Below are 20,175 nucleotides of genomic sequence, written 5' to 3' on the forward strand. Positions count from 1 at the left end.
GGGATTGAGCCCAGACTATCTGTGAAGGGATTGACCCCAGACTATCTGTGAAGGGATTGACCCCAGACTATCTGTGAAGGGATTGAACCCAGAGTATCTGTGAAGGGATTGAGCCCAGACTATCTGTGAAGGGATTGACCCCAGACTATCTGTGAAGGGATTGACCCCAGACTATCTGTGAAGGGATTGAGCCCAGATTATCTGTGTAGCCATTGAGCCCAGATTATCTGTGTAGCCATTGAGCCCGGTGAATGTGAAGGGATTGAGCCCAGACTATCTGTGAAGGGATTGAGCCCAGACTATCTGTGAAGGGATTGAGCCCAGATTATCTGTGAAGGGATTGAGCCCAGAGTATCTGTGAAGGGATAGAGCCCAGATTATACCATTCATTGCCATGACTGCCACATCTACTCAAGGTATGTAGTTAGTTTATGACAGAGGTCATTCCTGGTGCACATTGTGACATGGTCATCTCCCAACATGTCACCACGGGCAGCACTCCGATGGGCACTCTGACACAGCACTCCGACGCCGCACTCTAAAGGCAAGACTCTGATGCGGCGTCCGACACGGCACTCTGAGGCGGCACTCCAACAAGGCACTCTGAGGCAGCACTCCGACGCCGCACTCTGAGGCAGCACTCTGATGCGGCATCTGACACGGCACTCTGAGGCTGCACTCCGATGCGGCACTCCAACAAGGCACTCTGAGGCAGAGCTCTGACACGGCGCTCTGAGGCAGCACTCCGACGCCCCACTCTGAGGCAGCACTCCGACGCCGCACTCTGAGGCAGCACTCTGAGGCGGCACTCTGAGGCAGCACTCTGAGGCAGCACTCTGAGGCGGCACTCCGAAGCAACTCTCCGAGGCAGTACTCCGAGGTGGCAGTATGTGAGCTGTCTTGTTTCCTACTGTACAGAGTACAGGTAGAATTAAGGTCAAAACATGCTGTGAAAATGAGGTGGATTTGCTTTTGTTCTTGGTGAAATGTTTTGAGGTCATGGGAGTGTATATGAAGGGGTTGTTCACATGGTGTTGTACACGGTCACACTGCTTTTCCTGCACAAAATGCTCAAGTGGCATTCAGTTTGTGCCTGTTGACATTCGTGTGGGGATTTAGTTTTTCATTTCTACAAGTTTAGATATGTATCAGCGAGTATCGCGGAAATCTGGATTGCACACTTAGCTTGCAAAGAGATTCTCGGTATAATTTATCATGGTTGACAAGCTTTGATCCAGATGAAACAATTTGCATATACTCAACTCTACTGCAATTGAACTCAGTGGGAGTGACGTTTATATACAAGTGCAGAAATACTGCCTGGAACATAGCATGGAAAGTGAGTGAGTGAGTGGATGGATGGGTGGGCTTTGAGTGAGTGAGTGAGTGAATGGGTGGGTGGGTGCTCTTTGAGTGAATTAGTGTAGCGTAGGTAAGTGGGTTGGTTGGCTTTGAGTGATTAAGTGAGTAAGGGTGGGTCAGTGGGTTGGGTGGGCTTTGAGTGAACGAGTGAGAGTGGGTTAGCGGTTGGATGGGCTTTGAGTGAGTGAGTGAAAGTGGGTCAGTGGTTGGGTGGGCTTTGAGTGAGTGAGTGAGAGTGGGTCAGTGGTTGGGTGGGCTTTGAGTTAGTGAGAGTGGGTGGGTGGTTTGGCTTTGAGTGATTGAGTGAATGCGAGTGGGTGGGCTTTGAGTGAGTGAGTGAGTGAGAGTGTGTAAGTGGTTTGGTGGGCTTTGAGTGAGTGAGTTAGTGAGAGTGGGTGGGTGGTTTGGCTTTGAGTGAGTGAGTGAATGCGAGTGGGTAAGTGGTTGGGTGGGCTTTGAGTGAGTGAGTGTGAGTGTGTAAGTGGTTGGTTGGGCTTTGAGTGAGTGAGTGATTGAGAGTGGGTAAGTGGTTGGGTGGGCTTTGAGTGAGTGAGTGAGGGTGGGTGAGTGATGGGATTTTGAGTGAGTGAGGGAGGCCAGTAAACCTGAGGATTACTATTTATGTGTCAATTGGTGTACAGACAGTTTTGTCTACTGTGTGCAGCGACTGGGAGGTACTGATGCTCCCATTACCCCTACACACCACTCCTGTATTCCTGTACTTACTATGTAACTACTGCACACATGTCATAGCATTGTTTGTTAAGGGTCAGCTACTGCACTGTGGCACACTGACTGGTCACAGTTACATGCTGGTCAGATGAGGGAGGGTGTGGTCAGATGAGGGAGGGTGTGGTCAGATGAGGGAAGGTGTCAGATGAGGGAGGGTGTGGTCAGATGAGGGAGGGTGTGGTCAGATGATGGAGGGTGTCAGATGAGGGGAGGTGTGGTCAGATGATTGAGGATGTCAGATGATGGAGGCTGTGGTCAGATGATGGAGGGTGTCAGATGAGGGAAGGTGTGGTCAGATAATGGAGGCTGTGGTCAGATGAAGGAGGGTGTGGTCAGATGAGGGAAGGTGTGGTCAGATGAGGGAGGGTGTGGTCAGATGAGGGAAGGTGTGGTCAGATAAGGGAGGGTGTGGTCAGATGAGGGAGGGTGTGGTCAGATGAGGGAGGATGTCAGATGATGGAGGACGTGGTCAGATGAGGGAGGGTGTGGTCAGATGATGGAGGCTGTGGTCAGATGATGGAGGGTGTGGTCAGATGATGGAGGGTGTGGTCAGATGATGGAGGGTGTGGTCAGATGATGGAGGAAGTTAGATGATGGAGGGTGTGGTCAGATGAGGGAGGGTGTTGTCAGATGATGGAGGGTGTGGTCAGATGAGGGAGGGTGTGGTCAGATGATGGAGGGTGTGGTCAGATGATGGAGGATGTGGTCAGATGATGGAGGGTGTGGTCAGATGATGGAGGAAGTTAGATGATGGAGGGTGTGGTCAGATGATGGAGGGTGTGGTCAGATGATGGAGGAAGTTAGATGATGGAGGGTGTGGTCAGATGATGGAGGGTGTGGTCAGATGAGGGAGGGTGTGGTCAGATGATGGAGGGTGTGGTCAGATGATGGAGGATGTGGTCAGATGATGGAGGGTGTGGTCAGATGATGGAGGAAGTTAGATGATGGAGGGTGTGGTCAGATGATGGAGGGTGTGGTCAGATGATGGAGGAAGTTAGATGATGGAGGGTGTGGTCAGATGAGGGAGGGTGTGGTCAGATGATGGAGGGTGTGGTCAGATGAGGGAAGCTGTGGTCAGATGATGGAGGGTGTGGTCAGATGAGGCAGTTTGGAAGTCATGTGCAGCATATCGCGATGAGAATAAAGACACTCTGTGGTAACAATTGACTGGTTGTTAGTGTTGTTAATAAGTGGTTCACATTGCACATACTTCTCTGTATGTTTCTAAAGTTCGCGTTTCTATCGGTGGTGAGTATATATGCAGTTAACATAGGGTTGGACTGATGTACAAAGATAACAAGTATTAACGTAATACAATCATTTAAGTTCTATATATCTTTATAACAACAAGAAACTTGGCGTGACCTTAGTATTTCTTTACAACTGAGGCCATGACACTGACACTATCACCTGTAAATGTATGTAAATGTTATCACATAGACGTCGTATAAATCAAGTCGACAACATTTCCAGTCAGACTTACCAAACTCTTAATAAATTGATCATAAGTGTTCATGAGTTTGCCTAGTGAGACTAACACGCTTAGGAACTGACATGGCTAAACAGTAAATAATAGCTTTAGTCTGGGCCAAGCCAAGACAGATTACAGGTAGAATAAATACCTGAGCCCACATCTAAGGTGAAGCTAAGAGGTATATCCCTTGACCAACCGCCTTCTGTCTTGTCAGACCCGCATCGTTAATGGCCGCAACTAAAGGGCGCCTGTTGCGATTATTACAGCTTGACTGTCAACTAGGTGCAGTGGATATTAATTATATGACCATGAATACTTAGTAAATAAAAAAACAGAAATGGCATTAATGCTCTGATATCTTTTTTTTATTTAGAAATTTAGTTGAACCAGGCTGTAGAAGTTGAACAACCTCTGCTATCCCTGAATTTGAGAAGTTAGTTTAACAGGCTGTAGAAGATGAATTACCTTCATTATCCATGAATTTAAGAAGTTAGTTAAATCAACCATGCTGTAAAAGTTGTTGGATGCAGAGGTCCTTCATTATCCTATAATAGTCTGCCCAAACCTGCCAGTCTTTTATACCTTTACATGCCTTTGCATGTATTTGTGAAGGTCTCAACCGGGGTTGGGATACGCTCACCTTTTAACAAACACCGAACATCATAACTGTTTAATAGTGCTTCATAAACACGTGCCAATGATACAGTCAGAAGCATACATGGACTCTGCTTTTAGTTAGGATTTCTTATGATTATCAAAAGGATTTGTTTCTTTTATTTATAGATTCATTTATATTCTGTGGACTATCAGTAGCTAAGTTTACTGAAATGATACAAAACTCTCTGAATAGGACGAGTAACCACCTTTTGCTTTTATACTGACTGATTGCATGGATGTCATTATCTTGAAAGAAACACAAGCAGAACCATGCAGACTCTTCATGTCCTGGGACCACGTTCACAAAGTGGTTGTAGCGCGAAGTATTATTGTGGCATAGCTCTCATACTTTAATATGTCGGCTCACCATAACAGCGCTATGATCTCTTTGTTAACTTGTTCCTGGTATTGCCAAGAATCTCCATTTGTTTAATAAGAAGTCTGTGATTCCTTCTGGACAAATAGCTACCTGTAGCATACCTGATCCCTCATAGCTTTACACAGCTTTGTAGCTCATCGACAGCCCCTTTCAGATAGACCAGCAGAACCCTTGTTTTCTCCTGTTAACACCTTTAGCCCCACCTAAACCCTATAAGACAGCCCCTTTAACCCCCAGACATACTGTCTGCTCGGGCGAGTTGTCCTAGAACTCTCCCAGCGTGCCCACCCTCACAGCCGGACAGTGGGCTTTCAGTGTCCCCTTGCACAATGTTACGTAGCTGGTGGACATACAGAGGCCGATCTGGTGTCTGTACAAGCATGGTATTAGATAGATCAATCGCCACGTATTTGCCCACATACGGAGGTCCGACGCCTCCAACTAGTGGCCATTTTACCATTGTTGACTCTCTTCATCTTCGGACCCTTCAACAAAATCGCCTTGGGTAATCCCTAGGTATACATGACCACAAGGGTCGTGGTCCCAGGTGGTGGACACCAACAGCCTGGAAGTTTCAGCAGGACATGCGGGCATTATCAGAATTGACCATCTCATAGAATATTACAAAAGAAAGACTCGTCATATCAGATTTAAAATAAGTCTGAAAAAGCAGGCAGTCTTGAGATGGGATTTAGTCATGTTTAAGTTTGATTTGAATAGGGGAAAAGTGTTTGGCTGTGTTGTGAACTCGGATGGTAATGGTAAAGGACTTACACCAACATTTGGGAAGATAGATGGTAGATATCATTGGTATGTGACCTATGTGACATTGATCTGCACACTCCTAGACACGGAGTCAGGTCAGTCTTGTTCTGTTGTTTGAAAGCCTGCTTCACCTGATGTGACGGGGTACAGGGAATCATTCTTACGACCAGCAACGGGGTACAGGGAATCATTCTTACGACCAGCAACGGGGTACAGGGAATCATTCTTACGACCAGCAATGATGTACTGGGCACACATTCTGTCCCAGCTCCCCATGAGCTGACCAGCAATAGAGTACTAGGGACACATTGTATCCTGGGTGCCCACAGGGCTGACCAGCAATGATGTACTGGGCACACATTCTGTCCAAGCTCCCCATGAGCTGACCAGCAATAGAGTACTAGGGACACATTGTATCCTGGGTGCCCACAAGGCTGACCAGCAATGATGTACTGGGCACACATTCTGTCCCAGCTCCCCATGAGCTGACCAGCAATAGAGTACTAGGGACACATTGTATCCTGGGTGCCCACAGGGCTGACCAGCAATAGAGTACTAGGGACACATTGTATCCTGGGTGTCCACGGGGCTGACCAGCAATAGAGTACTAGGGACACATTGTATCCTGGGTGCCCACAAGGCTGACCAGCGATGGGGTACTGGGTCACACATTCTGCCCCAGGTCCCCATGAGCTGACCAGCAATAGAGTACTAGGGACACATTGTATCCTGGGTGCCCACAGGGCTGACCGGCAATAGAGTACTAGGGACACATTGTATCCTGGGTGTCCACGGGGCTGACCAGCAATAGAGTACTAGGGATACATTGTATCCTGGGTGCCCACAAGGCTGACCAGCGATGGGGTACTGGGTCACACATTCTGCCCCAGGTCCCCATGAGCTGACCGGCAATAGAGTACTAGGGACACATTGTATCCTGGGTGCCCACAGGGCTGACCGGCAATAGAGTACTAGGGACACATTGTACCCCAGGGCCCCATGGACTGACCAGCAATGGGGTACTGGGCACACTTTCTACCCCAGGTCCCCATGGGCTGACCAGCGATGGAGTACTAGGGACACATTGTATCCTGGGTGCCCACAGGGCTGACCGGCAATAGAGTACTAGGGACACATTGTACCCCAGGTCCCCATGAGCTGACCAGCAAGGGGGTGGGTGCTGGGGACACATTCTGTCCCAGATTCAAATTGGGTATGAGTAGTAACATTAAGGATTGATTCACACGAAGGGTCCAGGCCCTAGCGGTGAAAGGGTAATCAGGAAGAAGGCCTAAGGGATGGCACTGAAGTTACCAGCTGGATTGGTTTGAGTGGTAACATTGACTCCTGTGTGTCCTCTGTGGGTTTCCGAGGTTAAATTACTAGCTCATGCTTGTTATAAAAGGCAACTTAATGGGTGATTGGGTGGTCAGGTTTTGTCTCTTGGCTCATGGTTTGACATACATTAATGGGATATTGATCATGGCGTCGACCACTGGTTTGCCTGGCAAGACTTGATTATTTACAGGCTGCCATGATATAGCTTAATATGGCTGACTGTTGGTCGATGGGCAATACAATTAAACATTAGGAATCATGAACACCCCTCACAAATGATTGACCATCTTTTCAGAAGTAGGTAAGTGTTAAGTCTACTCACAATGGTGTCGGATGCTGGTCCCTACTTTGACTTGTTTCACATGCTCCCATGTTTTGTCAGGTGAACAAGTGACTTGCCTTTGCATGTATTTGTGATGGGTGCCACCGATGGGGCAGAATACTCTCACTTTTTCGCAAACACCTGGTATCATAATTACTTCATAGTGATTCATGAACATATGCTGATATTGTCAGAATCAGACTCTACTTTTAGGAGAGATTTGCTTTGGGTTTGTTTCTTGTATTTTCTTGCATGTCACAAAGTCACGCTCAAATTTTCATTGTTTAAATGATAATGTCCTGCAGAAAAATGAATAATTTCAACAAGTAACAAGCATAGAGCTGAAGGTGTAAGCCCGCCCTTGTTTAATTAGATGATGATCAATGCGAACGTGATCTCAAAGACGCCGATATCATCGTCTTCCCATCTCAGCTAGTGTCCTCTGGTTTCTTTGCACCAGCAGTAACCTGTCAATCTTGAGATCACCACCAGTAGTGTGTAATAATATAACACACGCCAGTGCAAATATCTGTATTTTCATTTCATGTTATCAGAAGTTCTCTTGAATTAAACCAAGTACATCTAAGAAGGCGTATGGAGACATGTTGCTATGTAAAGATACAAATCTCATCACAAAAGAAGCAGCACAGTTGATGGGTGTGAGGTGCTCCTGTTTCAACAGTAGTCAGAATCAGACCTTGGCGCAGCCAGGCAATATTTTCATTGACAGAACATTGCAATTTTTTTCCTGCACGTATCTCATTAGAGAAACATGATAGCATCATATTATCGTGATTTGCAACCTCTCTCTTTTATCGTTTGTCATTAATTGTATTTTGGAAATGTCGCAGACAGAGAATCTTACATATTACATTTGTAAAGCTGAAAAAATAAGGCACCAAATAAACGTTTACTTTTACTGTTTATCTTTATTCATCTTTAAGTAAAATAGTTATTTAAACATGGATGTCACGTTTATTTGTTGGGATTGTTGAAGCCAGTGGTCACATGTCACTTCCCATCCCTGGTGTGGTGCAAGTGGTGATGGGTTTCATCCACAGCGAGCAGTGACACCTATTCTTAGGCAAGTGTCTTGCTGGGTGGGACCAAATATATTATTAAAATGATATCTATGAATATGTGGAAAATGATATTCCAATTTATACTGTAATAGATGTTAGTGATGAATTTATGTCACCTGTGAATATTTTAATCTTATTTGATGAATGATAACAAAATGTCAGTTTCCCAAAATGTGTGTTTTTATGATAAAAATCAGATTAAAGGGTTGTACCAGCTTTTTTGATATTATATGATGAACAGATAGAATTTTGAGCTGTTAAATAATACATGAATGTATTAATTGTTTAGAAGCCAAAAGATTTGAAAAGCAAAGCTTCAAAGTATAACATTTATAGATGAAATCAATGATTAGATATGACTTGGGAAAGGGATGTCAGGGACAAAACATGTACAGCGATATGAGGCAGTTGCAGGAGTTGTAGTTCATCTTTAAAGATGGCTACATGCATGAGGTTGAAATGATACCCTGGTGGTAAGAGATATTATTTTTGTCATGAATTATCAGAACAACCATGTTTGTTCAGAAGAACAATAGTATTTGTTTACCTTTCTGTTTAGGGTAATTAAGATTAGTGTGTGGTGTAATTAAGTCTTGAATAAGCGTGTAAATCTTTGTTTATACGTACAGAATATATATATTTTGCGGCCCACCATGTGACGTGTGCACACCAATCACATTGAGGTGTGTCCCAACAAGCCCTGCACACTCCACCACAAATATCTCGTACTTCAAACAGACACACAATCACTGACTAAACGTAGTTTATCACGTAATGTTGGCCCGCCATTGACTTTCAATTGGCCTGTGGTTTGTATTTAATGAAGCCTCTGCAACATTCTCGCAAGTCGGCACAGTTTTTTGTTTGGTCAATTGGTAGAGGGACAGAGTTGTGTTTTCTGCCTCATGAGACCTGCTAAACTGGCAAGTTTTGGTGTTTCTGTCGAGAGCTATTTCAGGGAGATAATCCGGTATGCTGTGCTGGAATTAATCAGGTCATCTGTTTCATCAACATATGCAGCCACCTGTCTAAGCATTTTATGTTGGAAGCAAAAATGTGTTTAAAGTCAAATTCCAGCACACATGGGAATGCATAAATTTACATTATTAAAAGTTTTCTTTGGTTAAATTTGGCAAAAGTTGGATGGAATCTGCCTCAACATCATTGAATGCTGAGTGTGTGGAAACAGTACACAGAGATTCTTTGATATTATTCTGTCATTGCTGTCTCTGTCATCTGTTGTCTCAGACATGAGTGGTCTCTGACATCAGTTGTCTCTTACATCGGTGGTCTCGTACATCTGCTGTCTCTGTCATCTGTTGTCTCTGACATCTGTTGTCTCAGACATGAGTGGTCTCTGACATCAGTTGTCTCTTACATCGGTGGTCTCGTACATCTGCTGTCTCTGTCATCTGTTGTCTCTGACATCTGTTCCCTCAGACATGAGTGGTCTCTGACATCAGTTGTCTCTTACATCGGTGGTCTCGGACACCTGTTGTCTCTGTCATCTGTTGTCTCAGACATGAGTGGTCTCTGACATCAGTTGTCTCTGACATCGGTGGTCTTGGACATGAGTTGTCTCTGTCATCTGTTGTCTCAGACATGAGTGGTCTCTGACATCAGTTGTCTCTGACATCGGTGGTCTTGGACATCTGTTGTCTCTGTCATCTGTTGTCTCAGACATGAGCGGTCTCTGACATCAGTTGTCTCTGACATCGGTGGTCTCGGACATCTGTTGTCTCTGTCATCTGTTGTCTTGGACATAAATTGTCTCTGACATCAGTGGTCTCTGTCATCTGTTGTCTCTGACATCTGTTGTCTCAGACATGAGTGGTCTCTGACATCAGTTGTCTCTTACATCGGTGGTCTCGTACATCTGCTGTCTCTGTCATCTGTTGTCTCTGACATCTGTTCCCTCAGACATGAGTGGTCTCTGACATCAGTTGTCTCTTACATCGGTGGTCTCGGACACCTGTTGTCTCTGTCATCTGTTGTCTCAGACATGAGTGGTCTCTGACATCAGTTGTCTCTGACATCGGTGGTCTTGGACATGAGTTGTCTCTGTCATCTGTTGTCTCAGACATGAGTGGTCTCTGACATCAGTTGTCTCTGACATCGGTGGTCTTGGACATCTGTTGTCTCTGTCATCTGTTGTCTCAGACATGAGCGGTCTCTGACATCAGTTGTCTCTGACATCGGTGGTCTCGGACATCTGTTGTCTCTGTCATCTGTTGTCTTGGACATAAATTGTCTCTGACATCAGTGGTCTCTGTCATCTGTTGTCTCGGACATGAGTTGTCTCCATCAGTTGTCTCGGACATGACTTGTCTCTAACATGACTTGTTTCTGACATGACTTGTCTCTGACATCAGTTATCTCTGTCATCGGTTGTCTCTGTTAGCTGTCTGTTGTCTATCACTGGTTGTGTCTCTCATTGATTGTGTATCTCATTGTTTGTGTCTATCATTGGTTGTGTCACTCATTGGATGTTTCTCATTGGTTGTCTCTCATTGGTGGTGTCTATTATAAGCTGTGTCTCTCATTGGTGGTGTCTGTTATAAGCTGTGTCTATCATTGGTTGTGTCTATTATCTGTTGTCTCTCATTGGTGGTGTCTGTTATAAGCTGTGTCTATCATTGGTTGTGTCTATTATTTGTTGTCTCTCATTGGTGGTGTCTATTATAAGCTGTGTCTCTCATTGGTGGTGTCTGTTATAAGCTGTGTCTATCATTGGTTGTGTCTATTATCTGTTGTCTCTCATTGGTTGTGTCTCTCATTGGTTGTGTCTACCATCAGTTGTGTCTATCATAAGGATACATAATTAGTTGATGTTATCACTCATTTCCTCTGCACGGGGTATCTAAGTCTGGCTGTGTGGTGACTGTGGGTGTGTCGTCCAGCCTCACACAACAAGGCCATGAAGTCCCCTGCCCGCTAGCCAGACTTCCCTAATATTGTGTAAATACCAGTTCTGCCATAAATCAATACAAATTTCATGGTTAATATAGCTGGTTTTGAGATAGAGTATGTGTCAGGGGTCTGACACAATCACAATCTTATTAAAACAGAATTAATCAGCATCACTACACGATAAGAACAGTCAAGAAAGATTTATTGTCACTTTCCTGCGTAGACTGGTCAAATAAGGAATGCAAGACACAGCAATGTCCAAGTTTTACGTAATATCATTGGTTCTCACACATGCATTAATAAACAGCCACCTGTTAATCACATGTTCCTTTTTTAGAAAATCGTCAACGTTCCAATAGGTATAATTTGAAAAAGTAAAACTTTATCTTTTAAAATGTTAAGACTCTTAACTCTTATTATCTTAACTGGAATACTTTAATTATTGATAATTTTGATCCAGACGAGTGCCAGTTTTTTAGTTCTTTGAAATACGTGTTCTACTACTGAGAGTCATTTCAAATGAAGTTGTCCATTCAACATCAAGGTTAATGTTTCTTGATCAAACTTAATAAAATAATTCATGAGGTGCTCATACAGAGGGATAAAAATATATCAATTGTCAACTTCTTCTTAAGTGTACATATCTTTCGTGTATTATTGCCATACTAATCATCAACAGACAGATTAACGAGCTTAAGTACTTCATGATTAGTCTCTCACATCCAAGAGAAGTGTGTGATTGGGTATGGACATGATAGGGTATCACTTCGCCAGCAAGACAGTAGCAACATCAATGTTTACATGCATATACCCAAGTGACCAATCACATCCAAGAGTATTGTGAACCTATTTGTAATCAATCACATTAAAATTGCCAGTCTCCGAGCGTGGTTGGCTGCTCAAGCATACAGATGTGGTGGGGGTTTATAGCATGTGACAGGAGTACAGCCCTGTCTTACAGCCGCTGTTGACACAGTGGGCCACCTTAGGGGCCTGGCTAGAGAACTAGCTTGCCTAACCTGTATCTGACTGGCTTGCTGCTGGCTCTGGGCTGTTGGTGACGGCCGACAGTTTACTACACTCTAGCGCTCTTAACAGGGCTGTCCAAATGGCCATCTTAACTGCCCTAGCTGTCCTCTTAATTTTGGTGAGTTTTTTATGCATTTTTTTTCACATGATATATTTTTTATGTCTTCTTTAAGTTATCCTTTGTCATTCCTTAACTGAAAATGCAAGTTTAAGATTTAATGAAGTATTTCCTCCTAATTTATAACTTAATTTTTTATACTTTTTAAAAAAATTGTTGATCCATTCTGTTTGGAAATACTGGTAATGCACACTAGAAAATTTACCTTATCAAGTATAGATTGGCACATATATTATCAAACATACATTTGAAAGTAATGTTTGGTAAAATAATGCACTGTGACTGTTTTACATGTATGTTATATATCATAGAGTAGGAATTTGTGTGTTTTACAAGTGCGGTCTTGATCTGTGGAAGGTGTCATTGATTACAATCATAAACGAATTAAGGATGCTATGCCAGATGTCATGCTTATTCTAACAATGTAATACCTGGGTTTTCTTACAATGAAACAAAGCATTAGAGTTGTAACTGACCTCATTTTCAGCTCTCCTAAACACATATTTATCAGGCTGGAGTCATATTTGACTTAAGGGTTCCCTTCTCTTTGATGTTACCTGGCCTAAATAGCCGAACATTCAACACCGCGATGCTTGCCTCTTGAACACCCTCACTGCTATAACGTGGAAGTAATGGCTAGCTGAGAAAACAATAAAGCAGATTATCTATTAATTCTGTATATTTCCAGCAAATATTTTTTTTATATTTGTGTATTTGTATTTCAGTTAACACATATTTATCATGTTGTTTCATAAACATTTGCAAACTCTGTTGTTGTAATGTTTTTTAAGCGAGGTGACTTTTTAAAGATTCCTGTCATGTAGAAGTATGAGACTCAGATATGTTGTTAATTTCCTGAAAATCAAATTTGGTAAGTTTAAACTTTGTTATGTAGATCTACTTAGAAATCAAGGTTGAAATTGATTGAAAGACGTATTGTGAGACTATACAATACTCTTCACAGCTCTTATAAGTATTCATCACCACAATTGTTACCCTTTCACCATTATTGTCATTACTAATGTTTCATGAATGCACCAAGTACATTGGAACCTTGCATACAGGAAGTGTAGTGGAATAAATGCATCTTGTGTCATGCATACAGGAAGTGTAGTAGAATAAGTGCATCTTGTGTTGTGCATACAGGAAGTGTAGTGGAATAAATGCATCTTGTGTCATGCATACAGGAAGTGTAGTGGAATAAGTGCATCTTGTGTTGTGCATACAGTGTAGTGTGGAATAAATGCATCTTGTGTCATCATACAGGAAGTGTAGTGGAATAAGTGCATTTTGTGTTGTGCATACAGACAATGTAGTGGAATAAATGCATCTTCTGTCATGCATACAGGAAGTGTAGTGGGATAAGTGCATCTTGTGTCATGCATGTAGTAAGTGTAGTGAAATAACTGCATCTTGTGTTGTGCATACAGGAAGTGTAGTGGAATAAGTGCATCTTGTGTCATGCATGTAGGAAGTGTAGTGAAATAACTGCATCTTATGATGTGCATGCAGGAAGTGTAGTGGGATAAGTGCATCTTGTGAAACACAGCGGGAACAATTGCTTACAACAGGATTCCTGTATTGTGGCAGTCCAGCCAGGTGATACTGGGGTGTTGTGTAGTACAAGTGTGCACTGTCAGGTTGTATCTGTTTCAAGTAGGTGTTGTATGTTAGTTGCCGGATGTGCTGTGTAGGACTCTAGTCTCAAGTTGATCACCTGATCTCACTCAAGTGAATGTTTATTTGCTTTGAGTGTAATGTACGAGCACTCTTGTCAATTCAGGGGAAAATCCATATTTCCTGTGTTTGTTTGCGAACAAGAAGTAATTCATTAAATGCTATTTGAGTTGAGATATTACTTCATTTTGTCAACATTTTTTTGTTTTATATCTTTTTGAATTCACTTCTATATCGTGAAATATTGGTCAAGAGGACTGAGCCCTGTAAGAAAGGGTGACTGTCTTTCTAGTGCCCATATAATGCATAATAAATAATAATATAGTTCTAGTGCATTTATAACATTGTAAGAAGGATGACTGTCTTTCTAGTGCCTATATCGTTCTAGTGCATTTATAACATTGTAAGAAGGATGACTGTCTTTCTAGTGCCTATATAGTTCTAGTGCATTTATAACATTGTAAAGAAGGATGACTGTCTTTCTAGTGCCTATGTAGTTCTAGTGCATTTATAACATTGTAAGGAAGGATGACTGTCTTTCTAGTGCCCATATAGTTCTAGTGCATTTATAACATTGTAAAGAAGGATGACTGTCTTTCTAGTGCCTATGTAGTTCTAGTGCATTTATAACATTGTAAGGTAGGAGGACTGTCTTTCTAGTGCCCATATAGTTCTAGTGCATTTATAACATTGTAAAGAAGGATGACTGTCTTTCTAGTGCCCATATAGTTCTAGGTCATTTATAACATTGTACGGAAGGATGACTGTCTTTCTAGTCCCCCTATAGTTCTAGGACATTTATAACATTGTAAGGAAGGATGACTGTCTTTCTGATGCCTATATAGTTCTAGTGCATTTATAACATTGTAAGGAAGGATGACTGTCTTTCTAGGGCCTATATAGTTCTAGTGCATTTATAACATTAAAAGGAAGGATGACTGTCTTTCTAGTGCCCATATAGTTCTAGGTCATTTATAACATTGTAAGGAAGGATGACTGTCTTTCTGATGCCTATACAGTTCTAGTGCATTTAGAACATTGTAAGGAAGGATGACTGTCTTTCTGATGCCTATATAGTTCTAGTGCATTTATAACATTGTAAGGAAGGATGACTGTCTTTCTAGTGCCTATATAGTTCTAGTGCATTTATAACATTGTAAGGAAGGATGACTGTCTTTCTAGTGCCTATATAGTTCTAGTGCATTTATAACATTGTAAGGAAGGAGGACTGTCTTTCTAGTGCCTTACTCAGATGTTATTACAGAAACCGCATAGTGCTTCTACATTAGTGCATTTATAAGACTGTAATCCCTGTTATAAATGTTATTTAGTGTATGTTATATTTCTAATAAGGCTTTCATGGGTTCTCATGGAAAGGGGGAGGGGGGGGGCACGGGTCGCCCAGTCGTCTAAGGCGCCGCGATTCGCTGTGCAGAGTTGCGTCCCTTGGGCACGCCAGAAACCTATGGTCGTGGGTTCGAATCCCGGTTCATCCCGATTATGTTTCTAGGTTTGTCAGCACCGTACCTGTGCTCGTGGGTTTCACCGAAGTGGTATACGTCTGAGACCTGCATCACTCTGGGCTTTCCTCCCACATTAAGCTGACACACCGTGATATGACTGGAATACTGTTAAAAGCGGCGTTAAACCCAACTCACTCACTCATGGAAAGGGTGCATGAGTGAATGTTGTTTTACACCACAATGTTGTTTTATACACACTATTCTGGAACCCTTGATGATGTGTAACAGGTCCCCTGTACCTCTTGATTGTCACAGTGTGTGTGTGAGTGTGCATCAATCCAACATGGTTCATTAGTCCATCACTGGTTTGTCCTGTCCAGATTTAATTACTTGCAAGCCAGTATTCTATAGCTGTGCAAGCTAAGATGTCATAACACATAGTGTCATAACACTCATTCTCTGACTCGATGAAGCCAATTTCCAACCCCCTTATGTGCGTTAATAAGGTTATGTTTTTGTGCATTTCTAGAATGCCTTGTAGTTTCTCCCCAAGGTTTGTCTATTACAGCCAGTCAAGTGCAGGTACCGCTGTGACCTGCAGTTGAATGTAATTCTTGAAGAAACATTTTACTTGGCATCAGTCATTGGTTTCTTCTGTCAGAATGTCCATTCACATTTATTTTACAGTATTTGCTCAGATAAGCCAATTCATCGGTTTCCAGACCCAAATATTTTATTTGGACCTTGTCCAAAGATAAGTTAAGGAATTTTATTTGCAGAAATGTGGTCTAATTCCTACTGATTGTGTGCTGTACAAGCTAGAGCATGTACAAGGAAACTTGTTCTTCATAGGAAAGATTCATTGCCTGGAACAATTTGATTTGAAGATTTTGTATCTTACCGGATTTTCTGACATCAGACATATTTCCTGCGACAATTCTGACATTGATCTATGGATATGTTTGGTTTTAGTAACACTTTGTATTGACACATTGTACTGAGATGTTGTACTGACACACTATACTGACATGTTGTACAATATTGAAGGGGTGGTCAGGTAGCCTAGTGGTTAAAGCGTTCGCTCATCATGCCGAAGACCCCTGTTCGATTCTCGACATGGGTACAATGTGTGACACCCATTTCTGGTGTCCCCCACCATGATATTGCTTGAATACTGCTAAAAGCTGCGTAAAGCCATACTCACTCACTCACTACAATATTGAAAACATAAAAAGGTCATGATATTTGCAAGAGGATTCACATGTTGTTGTGTAAAAAACAACACTCAAAGCAACACATGCTCTGGTTCTAAAAAGTCGACGACTTACTCAACAAAGAAATCCCTGATGAGTCACCCAGTGACAGAGTTGAAAACACACCTGTAGTTCTGGGGGAAGTTTGTTTAACTTTTCTGACACTTTCAACAACAAGTTGAAGAATACTGGGTCCATGTCCAAGCCCTATCTTTGACAACAATACACGCCTGTTCTCAGCCAGGAGAACCATCCTAGGATTTGTACTGGCGATTGCATGTTAATGACTTGATATGACAAACCTAACATTGTACAGGCTGGATATGTCGTAGTACATGATAAACAGGTGGAGGACTGTTTTGCCGGGACGATATAGACTCGATCGCTTTGCACAATAGTGTATTTGCTATCTACAACAATGGCTTGCTGTTGCTCCATAACCACAGAGTTATTCTTTGGATGAGGGGGGACAGGAGGATACACTCAACAAATTGAAATCCCTTTGTGAAAGTAGGCTTCGATCTTGTACACTGTTTGGTTATGTTTAAATTAGTTAGTTTTGTGCCAGTTGTTGGTCATCTTGGAATGATTTAGTGAAATATTTTGTTCTTAAATTTCATAAACGTTTCCGCCCTTGTGCTTGGTGGTGTAGGGTCAGGGTTTTCAAAGTTGTCTGCCCTTGAACAACGTATAATTCAATATTTCATTATCTCTAACTTATTAAGAAAAGGAATATGTGAAGAAAGATGTTGTGCAGTCTCTTTAGTGTGTTGCCATTAGTTTCCGAAGTGAGCACCTGAAATGCATACCGTATTTTCTTGAGTATAGTGCGCACCCCCCTCTAGCAGATTCAGTATTTGGGGGGAAAAAATTGAATATTATGCGCAGAAAAAATTTACACCTTCAGCGAATTCCAGTACACGAACAGGTGATAAGAAACTTGGTCAGTACAAATTTATAATTTGAGATAAAAAATCACCAGACATGTTGATTTACCATTTAAATTGTATTTTTTGTTCTGCTATGCATTGTTTTACATCCATGGATTAAGATTACCTTGTGTACTTTCTCATAAACTAAGCCGGAAACAGCATTCAGCTGTACACATGTTTTCTTGGAATCTACCGGTGATTCGGTCCAGACACACCCAATGATATAGCTTTACGGGATTTTAATGCAAGGATCGGCAAAAATTGTAAAACCACACCTTGTGTCAACATCCATGCTTGGATTATCCCAAAAATGTATATACATTGTACAGCTGAAACATAACCTTTTGAAAAATACAAGTTGCATATGTTTTAACAAAGAGTTCAAATGTAATGCATATATGTAGTTCTTGCAACTGTGGACATGCAACACTATTCTATCAGAGTGTAGACACATCATGACATGACTCATGATGTGATGCTGATGACGTCATTCTTACAGCATATTTCCAAGCAAATCCTATTCGTTTGATATCTAGCATGTCTAAGGTTTCAATTTTATCAAAGTCACAATACAAACATTCATGGAAGTCATAGATGAAAAACGATGTTGGCAAAAAGATGGTAGCAATTCTAAAAAGTAAGAAGTTGATTTGTTGTGGATTCAAACTTTTCTTACAGTACATCAAATAATGCAAAACAATTCTGGTATAATATATTGTAAGGGGTGGCAACCAGGTGAACATGTCCATTCTTGGTGTCCCTCACAGTCCATGACACAGCTGGATTAGTGATTGAAGCAGCATAAAGCACTCACTCATATGTCCTGGGCTGGCACTGTGAGCAATGACATAATTGAGTCTAACAAGCAGTGTCAGAAACTCAGCAGAGTAAACTGAGAGCCTTAAGGGCCCGCACATTCCAAAAACTGTAGGCCCAGTGGAAATACTGTAGGCCCAGTGGAAATACTGTAGGCCCAAACATATCAGCTGAAGCAGGGAGACTACTCTTGCAATATAAGTTACAAAACACAACCGGTCAACCAGAAGCTTGTACTGCTGTGACTCCGAGTTCCCAGAGATTTGATGGTGATAGATTAAGCTTTCATTTATCAGGAAATTATCAGCTTGTAAAATATCTTTGTGACACCATGTCATACACCATATGAGAGGTCTTATCCCACTGTTTATAAGTATGAAAGTTATGTTTATCCCATACTTAAGTAATGCTAAATAAAAACTTGGTTAAATAAACTGCAGGCCGTAAGGGCCTGATGAAATGAAAAACTATCAGCCCAAGAACAAATCTGTCGGCCTCGGGCCTACGGGCTGATGTCTATTTCGAACGCTGCCTACAAGCTGAAGCTTCAACAGTGCAAATGTTGCCAGTCAACAAACAGGTGACATGACAAACCTACTTTGCTGACTTAAGAGTAACAGGATGCTATGATATACACAACATGCTTCCATAACACATGTCAGATTCCTGAAGCCAGGGTTGAGATCCACACAGGCTGTTAACAGTGTATAATGTACCTCATTGATTATACACTGTCTACAGCCAAGACATTGTCTACAAACTCACATAACAACCCCTTTCATGCACATTGTCCTTGGGACAGTATCATATTCCTGACGTGAGTATTCTGACCATTCCTGAAGTGTCATTTCACTAATCCTTATCCTAGTTGTTGATTATATCTTGTCATACGCTGCACAATACAAGGCAGTGACCCTCAATACTGGCTGCTCAGGGAATATGTGTAGTCACAAGTACATATCATTATGTTTGTTATTGTGTTAGGAGAAAAAAAACACGTAAATACTGTATTCAGGACACATATCCACTTGCGATGGGTGAGATTTTCCACTTGCTGGAGAGGAGCTTGTCAACTTTGTATCTACTTCTGGCAGGAGATATTTTCAATATTATATTTATTTGCTTGGGGATATATTGTATCTATTGTTGTAATTGGCAACACTGTATCTTTTTGTATGAGTACAATGCCTGAGATCACTGTTGTTTTAAGCTAACAATTAACCAGATTTCTTAGGTAACGTTTCCCTTACAGGAGAGAGAGAGAGAGAGAGAGAGAGAGAGAGAGAGAGAGAGAGAGAGAGAGAGAGAGAGAGAAGAGAGAGAATGCCTAAGATCACTGTTGTTTTAAGCTCACTTTAAATGCAAATTAATTAACCAGATTTCTTAGGTAATGTTTCCGTTACAGGGGAGGGAGAGAGAGAGAGAGAGAGAGAGAGAGAAACGGTACAGTGCATGAGATCACTGTTGTTTTAAGCTCACTTAAAATGCAAATTAATTAACCAGATTTTTTAGGTAAGGTTTCCCTTACAGGGTGAATAATTACAAGACTTTGAAATCTTACACAAGTGTTATTTGTGAGATGTTTGGTGTTTTAGAAGGTTTATTTGCAAACACGAGGCAGGGAGCACGCTGATGCCTAGTAATTAGTACTCAAGAAACACATGTGTCTACACCAAAGCTTTAAGGGATTTTCACTATTTGTTCATGAGTGTACTCAACAAATTAGCTCACACATAAGTTTTTTAACAATCGTGAAAATAAACAAACACTTCAGGTGCAGTCTCTTCAGCCAATAGCAGTAGGCTAGCAATTGTTGTTATTTCTTTCAATTATTACCACCTGATTAAGGGAGAATGTGTAGAATTA

The 20,175-nt window shown here is 41.9% G+C and overlaps 1 protein-coding gene across 3 annotated transcripts in view; it reads left to right on the forward strand.

Annotated features, from left to right (window-relative positions):
• Window positions 1-20,175, forward strand: part of LOC124146987 (ADAMTS-like protein 4) — a 285,075-nt gene that overhangs the window by 199,437 nt on the left and 65,463 nt on the right. Inside the window, exon 1 of one of the 3 annotated variants that reach the window (XM_048396924.1) lies at window positions 12,081-12,168. The exons of the other annotated variants lie outside the window; for them this stretch is intronic. Within the exon in view, the coding sequence (XP_048252881.1) occupies window positions 12,130-12,168 (39 nt within the window). The 5' untranslated portion in view covers window positions 12,081-12,129. Of the gene's footprint in view, window positions 1-12,080; window positions 12,169-20,175 lie in introns of those variants that run through there. 3 annotated transcript variants of the gene reach the window in all.

The sequence above is a fragment of the Haliotis rufescens genome, unplaced genomic scaffold (genome assembly GCF_023055435.1).
Source record: "Haliotis rufescens isolate VD_foot unplaced genomic scaffold, xgHalRufe1.0.p SCAF_1, whole genome shotgun sequence".
Taxonomy (NCBI): domain Eukaryota; kingdom Metazoa; phylum Mollusca; class Gastropoda; order Lepetellida; family Haliotidae; genus Haliotis; species Haliotis rufescens.